Below are 13,766 nucleotides of genomic sequence, written 5' to 3'. Positions count from 1 at the left end.
GCAGTTGCTTCTGCGCATGGGCCTGCCAAAAGGAGGGAGACCTGGGGCTTGGCCTTCCAGTAAGGGAGAACTTGAGAGTGGTCTGAGGCTTTTTCTAATGTTCATCATAGAGGTAGGCAAGGACCTTTGCTGGCCTCACAGCAGAGGTGCCCAGATGGTTTAGTGCTTCACTGGGTCTGTGGGGCTGGCTGGCTTGGGGAGGGGCAGGCAGCCCCGAACTCGCTCTGCTTGCAGGGAGCAAGCACTGTCGAGTGGGCTGCACGTGAGCCATCCTGAGCACAAATCACATGGATCCGAGGCCCCTTTTAAGCCTCAGTTTAGACACAGGACATCCAAGATGTTCTGCTGCTGTCCCCTGCACGCTGTAGGCTGCTGTTGCAATGTTTTGCATCAGGCTTAAGCCGCTGTCACTGTGTCGTGAGCCCCTCGGGGAGGTAAACGGGAGGAGTGTGGAGGCAGGGGCTACCTTCACATGCCGGGGTGTGTGCTGGAGGTGCTGGCGATTTGGGGCTAGTTTGGGCACGTGCTGCCTCTGCAAGGTGGGATCGGAGGTGTAGATGCTTTCTGCATGGCAGGAGATCTCCATGGTGAAGAGAAGAGGGGAGACCCGGAACAGGAGGAAACTTGTCACAAAGCCATGGAGAAACGGCAGTCCTGACTCAATTCTAGACCCTTTCTGCAAAGCGTATATGAAAAGCTGGTTTCAATTTAAAACCGTATGAAAAAGATGTTTTCTATATAAAAGTTTGGTGTAAGATTTCTCACCAGCTACGTGGCTGCGTGCACAGACAAGCGCAGGTTTGTGGCCCCCTTTTAAGCCCTCTGATGAATTCAGCTCTGTCTCCGAGCCCGTGAGAACGGCCGCCGTAAGCGCGCGTGCAGCTCAGGTCTCGTCGGAGCGAGCCGCTCTCCCGGGAGACGTTCGGCTGAACGAGAGCCGGCGTCCGCGGGAGCTGCCGGGCCGCGAAGGCGATCCTGCCCGCAAGGGCCGGGAGCTTTCTGCAGCTAACGCCTCCGCTAGGAGAACGGGAGAGAGTCCTTTCTCTCGAGCAGCCCTGGCCTCCTCTCTGGATTCATTTACGCTTGCTTTTATGGCGTTGATTCAAAAAGAGGCTAAAACCCTGCTGTCATCAATAGCTGCAGGAATCCCTTTTCAGCAGGGGCAAATTTTGGCCACCGGAGCAGTAGATCTTAGAGCCGGGTCTTCTGCTGACAGCACCTTCTGCACAGTACAACGGCAAAGGGGGAAGGGGGCGAGATTCTGCGCTCCTGATTCGCTCCTGTCTAATTTTGATGACTTAAATGACGTTACTCTGGATTTACACCAGCGTAACCGAGAAGCAAATCTGGCCCTAAATATAGAATGGCATGGCAGGAATCGGGGTAGGGTGTTTTTCCTAGACAAGTGACCCATTGATGAAAACATCTCTCAGATAAGTGAAATAGGATGTGCAAGACATTCTTTAAAAACCCCAAAGCCCTGATCTCAGCTCGGTATCCACATTTCTGTTTATTTTTTCTTCTCTTTTTTTTTTCCAGTATGTACACAACTTTTAGTTTCCAGACCCGATGAAGAGAATATAAGTTCCTATTTACAGCTCATAGACAAATGTCTAATTCATGAGGTGAGTCGTGACAGATCTTATAAAACTGTTGTTCTCATCACTTAGAGACTGTTTCCAAAGTGTCTGTTTATGTAAACATTCGGGTTTCTAACACAAATATTTTTGGGGGTATTAATAGTAATTCTTGACAGAACGGGGCTGGAGCGGGCTCTAAATCCAGCGTGGTGCACAGGAACGCTGCTCGCCCTGGGCTTGCCTAATTGCAAAGACCTGGAGCGGGGAAATTCATGTTGCTCGTGACAGTCTGATCAGCAGCTGGATGAAAGAAGATCCCGGGGCGAACGTGCGTGCGGTTTCTATCAGGCAGACCAAGCGATCGCTTGGCATTCCTAGGCTCTGTTTCGCAGCACACGGTCGGTGATTTTGCAACTTGCGTTTTTGCGCATCTGTTTGTGGTAACTGCTGCCTGGCGGATCTGGATTTGCCGCGTTGCCGTTCGGGGTGGTGGAGTCCCGGCCCGCTCTTGAGACGCCCCAGGCCTCGGGCTCGGTCCTGTCCTCTGGCAGGGAGGCAGAGCCCCGTCTCCCGTGTCCTGCCGCGTTTGTACCGCGCTGGTGGCACCTGGTGCTACAAGCTGCTTCGCGTTGCCCGGCCGTGTGGCCGGGGTCAGGGGGAAGCTTGCAAAACGTCTCACCAGAGCTGCAAGCTTTAAGTGCTTCTCGGTTATTTGTTTATTTAAAAAAAAAATGCCGTCAAAGCACACACACACAAAAAAAAAAACTCATCTTGAGAGGACTGGGAGCAATTTAGTGGCTGCAAACCCCCAAATCCACAGTCTGCCAAGTGGAAGAGGAGGGAGACAGTTCCCAGCCCTTTCCACCCGCAGAAGAAGTTGGTGCCTAGGAAATAAAGCTCCTGGGCCTCCGGCCGTTCGTGCAGAGCCCCGATCTGATTACGGATCTCTCCAGGGGCTGAGCACGTCCTCGCAGGTAACCTTGGACTGAGCTGAAACTGTCGGATACCGGGCGAAAACCCTTCGGCTTTGTCTTGGTTTTGGAGCGGTCGCGGCGGCGGCAGCGCGGAGCTTGCGGGGGTTCTCAGCGTCGCCTCGGCCTCGGGGGCGCAGCCGTCCTCGCTCGGCGACTCTCCCCTCTCCGCCTCCACCCTGCCGGGTCTCGGGAGGCTCCTGAGATGAGTCAAATTACCCAGGGTGGCAGATGAGGCTTTTCATCTTTTATCATCTTTTCCCTGCCTTTGCTTTCTAGAAGCACAGATGAAAAGAGCAGGAGATAGGGCCGTGGACAGGGGCCTCCTTGACGCCTTCGCGGCGGTAAACCCTTGTCTCGGCGAGCGCGGCCGCGCTGGGGCTTTCCCTGCCCGACCTCCTGATTTTCTTCCCGCGCGCACGCGCGTGCATCCTTGCTCGCTTCGTCGAGAAAATACTCACGTCTTCCGTTTTCCTCTTTTTTTTTCGGGCAGGCATTTACGGAGATACAGAAGAAAAGGCTGTTGTCGTGGAAACAGCAGGTGCAGAAACTCTTCCGGTCTTTCCCTCGGAAATCCCTCCTGGAGCTGTCGGGCTATCGGCAGCAGCGGAGGTACGTGTGGTTCCGGCTCGCGGCGGGAGCCACCCTGCAAAATGCGGGCGACTGGCAAAAAAAATCTGCCGTGCAGAGACCTGGGGGCTGCGGCCGGCAAACCCTTGCTCGGGACGTGGCGCGAGCGCCGCGCTTACTCGCCTCCAGGGTCCGGCTGAGTTTGAAACGATCCTGGGAAGCGTTCGGGTTATTGCAAGAGCAGGTATTTTTGGGTCAGTTTAAACGATAGCTTCAGCCGCTGGTCCCGTTCAGCTTCGCCGCCGAGGCCGCAGCTCTGCGCTAGCCGGGCGAGGCGGGGGCACGCGTGCCGCGAGCCCTGCCGCCTCCGGCGCCCGCGGGGACGCGCGGGCTCTTCCAGCCTCCCCCGGCCCCGCGGCTTCGCCCGGCGTCGCGCCCTGCGCTCGCTCGGCCCCGGGGGCGTCGCGACCGTTTCAACGCAACCCGCCAGGCCCAAGATTGCTGAGGCACCCGCTGCAGAGACGCTCGAGGCGCTCGGCCGGCGCGGACGTGTTGCCCGAAGCACGCTGGGCGCGGGGCTGTTCTGCGTTTCTTCCGCTCTCGCGGCTCCTGGGACGCTGCAGGCTGAGAAGGCCACGTGGCCGGGTCTGCCGTGCTCGTAGCGCTCCGAGGATTTAACGGCAAGACCGTTTTTTTGGACGAGGTTTAAAGGAACTTCGCTGCATTTCTGCCTAGTGAATTTATGCTGTTTTGGGAACCCAGAATGTTAATGTCTTCTGAAGCACGTTTGCAATAGCCTGCACAAGCTGCAGAGATCAGGGCGAAGGGGAAGGTGAGCTGAAACACGTGCGACGGTGATGAAGTGTGCGAGAAGGGCAGGGTGAAGCAGCACCCCGAAGAGCAGTAGCAGCTGTACGTTTGCAGAACGCTGCTCTGGGTCGCGGCGTTTAAACCCGATAGCGACAGTGCCGTCCTGCTGCCCAGCTCTTCGCGTCTCGCGCACGCTGCGTGGGCAACGACGGCTTTGCACCGTGAGGAGACCTGCTTGTTTTCTAGGATTATCTGCACGTGTGTTTGTTTTTAAATGCGACGTCCTGTTACGTAGCAAGAATACGCAGCTCCGGAGACGCCTCACTCCAAAGGGAGCAGAAACCCGACCTGCTGGAGACAGCGCCGGGTTTGCAGCGCTGAGATGGGACCAGGTCCAGAGCTGATGCCACCTGCTGCCCGCCGGCCTCCCGTCTCCGCTAACGTCAGGCTTCGGGGCCGAGTTAGGTCGCGTCGTCCTGACGCGCCGAGGACGCACGTCTCACGGGCTGCGAGTGCTGCCGCTCTCCCGCTCTGGATGTCTTCACGTTACGCGAGCGCTTCCCCGGGGCGCGTCTGCAAGGAAGGCGTTAGACACGTCCTGTGCCCTGGAGCTCCGGACGCCGGCAAGCCCGAATTTAGCATTTGTCCCCTGGACAGCAGGACACCTGCCCACAGCTCACCCAAGAGGAGCTTGTCTCCATTCTTCAGCTCCTGCTTGGCTTTTCCTTTTTTTAGGCTCGTTTTCTGAAGAAAGGGAGCTTTGCGTGATCACACTGCGTGTGCACGCTCCCGCTCGGCCCCTCCCTCCAGAATTCGCTGAGTTTACTCTGGCCAGCTCATTTGAACCACGTTTGACGGAAGCTGAGAGGTCTCGGGGAGCTCTGCGTGCCTGCAGGCTTGGTGCAGACGAGCCTTCTGGAAGGGCAGAAGGGCGGATGCCGCGGCTGCGTGCCCGGCGGGCAGCGCGCGCCGGCGCGGCTCGGGGACCGTCCGCGGCGGGGCGGGAGGGCCGGGGCGAGCTGGGGTCCCGCCAGCCCTTTTCCCCGGGGCTGCGGGAAGCGCAGAGGCGCCCGGACGTGCCGGGAGGTTTTTCCTACCCGCCGCGAGGCGGGATCGCGTCGGGGTAAGCAGGACGCCCGCGCTGCATCCGGAAACGCAGATCGGCAACGCCAAGCTCGAGGCCGCCTCGGTTCTCGGCGAAAGCAAGTCTCTGCTTGGGATCGCGCCCGGGATTTCGCGCCCGGGCTGGGAAGTCGGAGCAGAGCCGGCGGAGCGGCCGCGAGCGCGGTCCGTCTCGTGGCGAGCGTCGGCAGGGCGCCTTGGCGCCGCGCCGCCGAGCCCGACGTCCGCCCCTACGCCGCCGCGGGCGGCTCGAGCGTCGCCCCGCCGGAGCGGCTTCCTCACGGGCCGCCTTTCCTTCCCCTCTCCCCCTGCCCCTTCTCCGCAGCCGAGGCTTTGGCCAGTCGAACTCCTTGCCGACAGCTGGATCTGCAGGTGCAGGAATGGGCAGACGAAACCCCCGGCAGTTCCAGATCCCCTCCCGCAACCTCCCCACCGCCAGGCTGGGGCTGCTGGGGCCCGGCGGGCTGCTGGGCACGGCGCAGCGCAGCGCCGCCGCCAGCCCCGCCATCCTCAAGCAAGGCAGGCAGGTCGGTGCACGGGCTCGCGCGGGCACGGGTGGGCACGGGGACGGGCACGGGGGAAGGCGGGTTTTGCCCCGGCGCCGAGGAGCCCATGGGAGCCCGCGCGGCGCCCCGGCGGCGGTGCTGCAGGCACCTGCCGGGGTGCAGGGAATCGCCCCTTCGCCGCAGCCAGGCGCAAACAGCTCCTCTGATTTTCCCTGACTAACTAATTAAGCCGGATCCTCTTATTTATTAATTTTTTTTCTTAAGCCGACCCAGTGAGAGCGGCTTGCAGCGTCTCCTGGTTTTGCTCTCCGCGGCGCAGAGGGGTTGGGAAAAGGGCCGGGGAGAGCGGGGAGGGAGAAGGACGGAGGCAGGGCGGGCGGGGGGCGGCCGCGCCGGGGGCCCGCCGGAGCGGGCGCTGCTTTGACGGCGCCGCCTTTGCTTCCTGCAGAACCTCTGGTTTGCCAACCCCGGGGGCAGCAACAGCATGCCCAGCCGGACGCACAGCTCGGTGCAGAGGACGCGCTCGCTGCCGGTGCACACCTCCCCGCAGACCATGCTGATGTTCCAGCAGCCAGGTAGGACTCGATCCTCGGGCTCGCTCGCGGCCGCCGCCGCGGGGGCTTCGCCGGAGCCGTCGCGGCGCGTTGCCCCGCGCTCGCTTTTTTTTAACCTGCGCTTTGCAGGCGTGAGCGGCGCTGGGCTGGCGGCGAGCCAGGCTCGGCGAGCGGGGTCTGTCGCAGTCTGACCGAGCTATTTTTGACGCTAGTCAGATTGCTGGGTTGATTAAACCGGAGACGTCGCTGGAGGGATTTTGACCCTATATATAACCTCTCGACGGGGCTAGTGCCTTACATAGCTTCCTTCTGAGAGGCTTTCTGCTACGCGGGCCGCGCTGCGCTCTCCGATCACCTTTTTTGCTTGTGCACGGGCTGGAGGAGCCGGCGTGGAGGAAGTGACTTCGTGCACTGGGGGGAAATCCTTTCTGTAACGCACGGGCAGGCTGAACGTTGCCGTGCTGACGCTTGCTGCTTGCGTGGCTGGCACCTCCCAATCGCTCCTGCGTGCTGGAGCGTCCTGCGATTTGGAGGAGTTTCTGGCTGAACCTAGACCCCGCAGAGTGACCTTTCCCCACGGGGGGGGGGTGTTTATGCTTTTTTCCCCTCTGTATAACCCTTCGTTAGCCTTTTGAACGTGGCTTTGCTTACCAGGTGCAGTCTGTATTGGGGGGCAGGGGGTTACTAAACCAGATCGCGTTCGTTAGCAGCCAGCAGGGTTTCAGCTTGGCAGCTCCCTTCGCTCCGTGTGTTACATGTCTGCAGTGTTTTAACTGCCTAATTTAGGTGGCAAATGCCTCGTAGCATGAGCGGTGTCTGTTCTTGGGTGTTGGTTAAACACCAGTGCAAGGACGCGTTTCTGCAGGCGCCGAAGGAGCGTGAGCAGGTTTCTGTGCCTGTCAGCCTGCAGTGCGCGGGGGCGTAGGAGGGTTGCGGAGCAGCGTGGCCAAAGACACGGACAAAGTCGCAAGGAAAATAACGATACGATGCTGGGCTCTCAAAGCGCTTCTGCTTCGCGGATCACCAAAGGCTTTGTAAACACGAGCGAGTGAGTTAACGCTCGCCGGGGGCAGGCAGGGCTGCAGCGAGCGCCGAGAGCGAGCGGCACGCGCCGGCGGCCCGGGCCTGCGGGCTCCAAAACCCGGCCGGGGTCTCCGTGAAGCACCACAGGTTTCTCTGCCGCGGTCCCCTGTGGTAACAGGTCTCTTTTTGAGCATTGAGGGTGATCCCAAAGGTGCTGAGATACCAGGCAGCGCAAAAGGCAGAGTTTAGGTGCCAGGCCTGGGTCCGAGAAGCCACCCAAAAACTTGTTTCTGCCTCATTTGTGCCCCGAGCAGGCGTAAGACCGCTCTGGACCCTCTCTGCCGGTTCGCGGAGCCGTGCTGCCGGCAGGGACCAGCCCCCCACGGCCAGCTCGGCTTTGCCCCTGGTCCTGCGCCTGGGTTGCCATGCAGCAGTAAGAGCAGCTCCGCTCGCAGCTCCCTCTCCCAGATTCTGGCCTTTTTAAGCTGTATTTTAGATGCCTATCCACTAAATCCCCAGTGCAAATATTACCTCCCGGCCTGGAGAGGCAGCAGGTCCTCCTGCCCCACACCCTCATCGGGGACATGGCACAGGGACCGTGACCTTGCTAACTCAGCGGAGCTCCAGGTTAGTCTCCCTTGAGGCTTGACTTAGAGGTAGACGCAAAAATATGAAATCCGTGAGGGAGCTTTTGTGCTCTTTAGCGCTTCTGCAAGCAGTCTTGCGAGGAGGACCTCTCTCCTCGGATAAACGGAGCAAGAGGAAACCCAATGGATCTGCTGAAATTAAAAATCAAACTCGGGAATGAGGCAAAACCTTTCCGCGGCGCTGAACGTGGTGGCGGTTTCTTGCCCGAGATGTTCTGTGTGGCTCAGGGGCTTGGACAGAGCTGAGGACAGGCTTTGGCTTCGCTCGCGTGTGCTATTTAAAACTAGCACCAAAGCCGGTTTGTCCCACGGACTGAAATATCACCTGAAGTAGGGATGTGTATCAGTTACCGCTCGCGAGGTATTTCAGGAGCTGCTGGGGGCTTTCGGATTTTCTGTGGATCGAGGCCAGGTTCAAAGGCCTCCTGGAGAACGGGGTGAGTGCGGCCGGCGGCGGGGGACGGCTCTCCTGCCGGGCGGCGGGGTCCTGCCGGGCCGTGCGCAGCGTGCGCGGGCGGCGGCGGTGCGGCGCTGCGGGTCCCTGCTTCGCGGCGGCGTCCAGCCGGGTTTCCCGAAACCCCCTCGGAGGGGCGGCTTTCCGCTCGGATTTCAGCTGGGCGTAAGGAAACGTGACGGACGCCACGGCCGGAGCCCGGGCTCCTCTGCGGGGGAACCTCTGCCGGCGTCGGCCGCGGAGCCGCGGCGGAGCGCGGAGGACGAGCTCCCCTTTTTGACCCGCCGTCTCCCTCCCTTGCAGAGTTCCCGGTGCCGGTGACGGAACCCGACATCAACAACAGGCTGGAGTCCCTGTGCCTGAGCATGACGGAGCACGCGCTCAGCGGTGAGCACCCCCTCCTCCCCGGGCTGCCCCGGCGCCCGCCCCGGCGCGGGGCCGAGCCCAGGGCCCCGGTCGGACCCTCGCGCTGCTGAGGCCTGCGCTTGCTCGTCACTAGTCAGCTCGCTAACGGGGACTAGTATTAGCTTACTAGTCCCTTCCCGGTTGCTGATAAAGCCCTTGCCAGCAGAGCGCTCGAGCGTGGCGCAGGCCTTGGAGCGTTTACCCTTCTGCCACCAGTATCCCCAGTTTCGCTAGGGGACGGGGAGCCCGGAGGCACGGGGCTCCCCGCGACTCCGGAGACGCCGGCGGCACCTCGGGCGGGCAAGGGGCCGCAGCGGGCAGGGGGAGAGCCGGCGGCCGCGCGACGAGCGGCGGGAACGGCGCCGCGGAGCCGCGGGCACGAGCGACGTCCGCTGTCCCGGGACCCGCCGGCGAGGACGGCGAGCGGCGGCTGCGCCCGCGGCGCGCAGCGCCAGCCTCCCCCGCCGCCGGGACGCCCGGCCCCGGCCCTGCTGCTCCTCCGCCGGGCTCTTTTCCGCCACGTTGGGGATTTTTTTGTTTTTTGTTTTTTTCTTTTTTCCAGGTCTCACACCCCCCCCCCCCCGCCCCCCAACAAGCCTCTCTAAACCGATCGTGCTATAAATAGCTCCAAAAAGAAAAAAAAAAAATAAACCTACAAAAACAAAAAGAGTAACAAACCTGTTTGTTTTCAGTCTTGAGTTCCAAGTCTTGAATTTCCAAGAAATTCAACGATTCCCGGTCGCGGATCCCTCCGAAGGCCGGAGGCGGCCGTGAGGCTCTGGGCGGTGTATCGGGGCCGACGGCGCCGGGCCGGGCCGGGCCGGGATGGCCCGGAGCGGGGCCGTTTCGCTGCGTCGCCGGCGCGGGGGCCGGGAGGTTGCGAGCCGACGGCTGCCTTGCCGGGCCAATTCCCTCTGCTCCCGAAACGGTGCCGTGCGGGGAGAGCCCAGGCCGGCTGGAGCCCCCTCGCCCCCTGCTCCCGGGAGCATCCCGGGCTCGGCGGCCGCGGCGGGAGCCGGCGGCGGCGGCGCCTCGAGGCCGGCAGCTCCTGACTCTCAGTTCCCCCTTTGCAGATGGTGTCGACCGGACCTCCACGATCTAGGAGGGGAGCGCGACGGCCGCGGGCCCGGCGGCGAGGCGCAGGCGAGCGCCGGCTCCTCGGCGGCGGCTCGCACCTTCCCGCTCGCTCTTCCTCGCGCCCGTTTTAATTTTGTGACCGTGTAGCTTGTCCTCGTGAACATACCATTCGCCTTGGAATTTGTGTTGTCATTTATTACATCCATGCTGGCTGGGGTGGGGGGAGACAACGACAAAAAAAAGAAAAAAAAATATATATATATATATATAAATCTCACAGAGACGCATGGGGAGGGTGACGGGAGGGTTCACAGCAGGTGAAAGTGTGGAAAAAAAGAAGAAGAAGAAAAAAAAAAGAGGCATTGCAAGAGCACCGTGGGCAAACTCTGTTTCTGAACGTGGGCGGGCGGCGCGGCGGAGCGGCGGAGCGGGGCGCCCGGCCCCGGCCTCGGCCTTTTCCAAAAATATATATATAATAAAAATAATAAAAATAATAATAACCCCTCCAAAAAATACCCCCAACCCCCACCCCCGTCCTTTTCGTCTTCCTAAAAGTCCCATCTCCTATTCCGCGGCGTTTGCAGCGGCATCCAAAAAGGGCAAAAAAAAAAAAAAATAGAGCAAAAAAAAAAAAATAGAATAATAATAATAGGAAGCCGGTCCTGCGGCAGCAAGGGCGGTTCGGCCGCGTGCGCCGGCGGCGCGGGGCCGGGCAGCTCCGGGCTGCCCCAGAGGCCTCGCGCATCGGGAATTTCTATTTATTCCTTCGCTGAACAGAGAAGCAGAGGTTTTCCAGATTGCCAGATACCTTATTTTGGATATGTGACTTCTTAACTCGCTGTGGCTGGTGACCATGATGATGTCTGTTATTAACGATCGCCAAACACTTCCGTTTTTCCTTTTTTTCTCTTTTTTTTTATTATTTCTTTTTCCATCAACAGTGTATAGGTTAATAACTACTTAGTTGTGTTTGCTGTTTCTTGTTTTTGATTTAAAAAAAAAAAAAGGCTTTGGTTATGATTTGGAAGTCCTTCCTGGCTCTGTCTGAGGCCTGTGTTGAGTGCAGGTGACAGAGCTCCATTAATAATAAAAAAAGGCAAAAAAAAAAAAAAAAAAAAAAAATCAAATCCTAAAATAACATAAAAATTATTTATATATAAAAAAAGAACAAACAAAAAAAAAAAAAAAGACGGTTGCATGAATGAGGCTGTGAAGTCAGATATTTAGTAATAAAGCGGCAGTGCCTTTCTTTTTTGTATTTACCCATTTCCTCCCCCCGACGCCACCGCTTGGCGGCTGCCGCCCGCTCGCACCGGGCCGACGCCGCGGTTCCCTTCGCGCCCGCCGGCCGCGCGTCCCGGCCGCCTCCGGGGGCTCCGGGCGGCGCGGGGCATCGCCGGACGCTGCTGGCCGGCGCCGTGCCGCTTGGCCCGGCTCGGCTCGGCTCGGCTCAGGGCAGGCGGGCTCAGCCCAGCCCGGCTCGGCCCAGCCTGGCTCAGTTCAGCCCCGCTCAGCTCGGCCCAGCCTGACTCGGCCCAGCTCGGCTTGGCCCAGCTCGGCCCGGCTCGGCTCGGCTCGGCACAGCCCGGCCCAGCAGGCTCCGCGCGGCCGCCGAGGGGACCGCGCGTTCCTGGTGAGGCGGCCGGGGCTCGGGGGGCGCCGGGGGTCCCCGCGGGCCCCTCCGCCCGCGGCCGGGGCCCTGCTGGGGCTGCTGAATGTGCCTGAGGAAGAGCAGAGCCTGCAGAGGTATAATTTGCACACAGCTATGAGAACACTAAAGTTGATTTTATACAAGTCATCAAGAGTTTGCAAAGTGAGTTTTATTTTTTGTATTCCTTTATCTTTACTTAAAGGTGAATGTGTATTCCTCTGGGAGGAATAGGAAGAAAAAAAACAAAAAAAAAAAAAAAAAAACAGGAATGTTAATAATATGTTAAACAGAATACTTCCTCCCTTATTAATATATAACCCTTATGTATTTATGCCTATTGTAAGCTTCCTTTAAACAGCTTTGCCCTCTCTTCTGTTGCATGCCGGTCCGGGCAGCCCTTTCTCGTCCATGCATGCCTTTAGTCCCGTTTTGTTTGGGTTTTTTTTTTTTTTTTTCTTTTCCCTGTACAAAAAGTTAGTGCACAAAAAAAAAGAAATATTTTTGCCTAGTTAATGTTGCCAAGCAATGCCTATTTTTTAAAATTTGTCATATACGGAAATAGCATGTTTGTTACATGTAAAAGCTTCCCGATATAAAGAAACACTCATGTTTGGAGACGCTGGTCTTTGCAAGTGTACAGTTTTCAAATGTTGTTACCGGTGAAACACCCTTGTGATTTCAACTTGCTACGATGTATTTATTACTCATTTCCTCCCATGTAACTAGGAATATCATGGCTATATTTCATATCAACGTTATATTGAAAGTGAAGGGAGATGATTAATACAAGGTTTTGTAACACTGGGGTGTGTTGGCTTTTTTATTATTTCCCCGCTTTTTTTGGCAGGTCGGCAGCTGGTCACTTGTTTAAAAAAAAAATATAACTAACCGAACAGCCTCGCGGCATTAAAAAAAGGAAAATATAAATAAATAGGAGAAATTGGGGTTGGGTGTGCTGGAGCCCTGGGCAGCTTCTCATGTGCGGCTGCAGCGGCGCCCGGGAGGGGCCGGTTTCCTCCTCGGTGGGTGAGCACTGCTTGGGTGTAAGAGGGCTGAAGCTGGGCTAAAACATGGCAATTTTGAGAAAAGAAAAAAGAAGAAGAAAAACCACAACCCTGCTCCGTGCCAGGCTTTTCCGTACTGTTCTCCGCCGCTGGGTGGGCGGGGGCGCGAGGCCCGCGGCTCTTCCCTGGCGCCGCGGGGCCGCCACGGCTCGGCCGGGCGCTGGCGCACGCGGCGGCTCGCGCGCCGGCGCAGCGCGGTTGAGCCCGGCAGGGACCTCTGGAGAACGTCCAGTCCACCAACCCCCCCCCCCTTCTCCAGCTGGGGCGCCGAGCGCACACTGCGCGGGAGCACATCCTGGTGGGAGCGGCGTCGCTCCAGAGCCGGCGACTCCACGGCCTCTCCGGGCAGCCTGTGCCGGTGCCCTGCCGCCTTCACCGCACCCAAGCTTTTCCTCGCGGTCAGCTGGAACTTCCTGTGCTTCAATTTCTGCCCACTGCCTCTTGTCCTGTCACAGGGGGCAACTGAGAAGAGTTTGGCCCCATCCCCTTGACACCCTCCCTTCAGGTACTTGTACACATTGATCAGATCCCCCCTCAGTCTGCTCTTCCCCAGGCTGAAGAGGCCCAGCTCTCACAGCTGTTCCTCACAGGGCAGGTGCTCCAGCCCTCTGACCATCTTCATAGCCCTACGCTGGACTCTCTCCAGTAGCTCCACATCTCTCTTCTACTGGGGAGCCCGCAACTAGACACAGTACTTGAGATGAGGCCTCACCAGGGCTGAGGAGAGGGGCAGGATCAACCCCCTCGACCTGCTGGCAACACTCTTCCTAATGCACCCCAGGAGACCATTGGCCTTCCTGGCCACAAGGGCACATTGCTGGTTTATGGGCAACTTCTTCTCCACAGGGCTGCTTTGGAGCAGGTCAGCTCCCAGCCTGTACTGGTGCCCATACTTACGCCTCTCTAGGTGTGGGACCCTGCATGTGCCTTGGTTGAACCTCAGGAGGTTCCTCTCCGCCCAGCTCTCCAGCCTGTCCAGGTCTCTCTGAATGGCAGCACCGCCCTCGGCTGTCTCAGCCACTCCTCCCGGTGTGGTACCATCAGCAAACTCGCACAAGAGGCACTCTGTGCCTTCGCCCGGGTCACTGATGAGTCGAACAAGACTGGAGCAGCCCGTGTGCACCACAAGGCCCTCGGTCCGCGGCCGCTCACCCAGCCTGCACACCACCTGCTTGTGCAGCAGCATTGCCTAGAACCCCAGCGAGGTGCCTTCTCCTCCCGTAAATACAGAAGGAAAAGGGAAGGAGGGGGGGACACACCAGAACAGAAAATAGGAGCTGGAAAAAGTGCAAGGGAAGTTTGCTGCAGCCGAGCAGTCGGGGGAGCCTGGGA

General features: G+C 59.0%; 1 protein-coding gene across 5 annotated transcripts in view; it reads left to right on the top strand.

Annotated features, from left to right (window-relative positions):
* The window catches only part of SAMD4A (sterile alpha motif domain containing 4A), a 117,442-nt gene extending 105,271 nt beyond the window's left edge, over positions 1-12,171 (top strand). For 3 of the 5 annotated variants that reach the window (XM_062577628.1, XM_062577627.1, XM_062577630.1), the window contains 6 exons: positions 1,540-1,625; positions 3,045-3,163; positions 5,379-5,580; positions 6,008-6,134; positions 8,541-8,624; positions 8,809-9,706. In XM_062577628.1, coding sequence (XP_062433612.1) covers positions 1,540-1,625; positions 3,045-3,163; positions 5,379-5,580; positions 6,008-6,134; positions 8,541-8,624; positions 8,809-8,876 — 686 coding nt within the window. In that variant the 3' untranslated portion in view covers positions 8,877-9,706. The other 2 variants (XM_062577631.1, XM_062577629.1) reach the window with 1 other exon arrangement.
* Positions 12,172-13,766: the final 1,595 nt, after the last annotated feature.

This window comes from Rhea pennata, chromosome 5 (assembly GCF_028389875.1).
Source record: "Rhea pennata isolate bPtePen1 chromosome 5, bPtePen1.pri, whole genome shotgun sequence".
Taxonomy (NCBI): Eukaryota; Metazoa; Chordata; class Aves; order Rheiformes; family Rheidae; genus Rhea; species Rhea pennata.
This window is presented reverse-complemented; position numbering and strand designations above follow the sequence as displayed.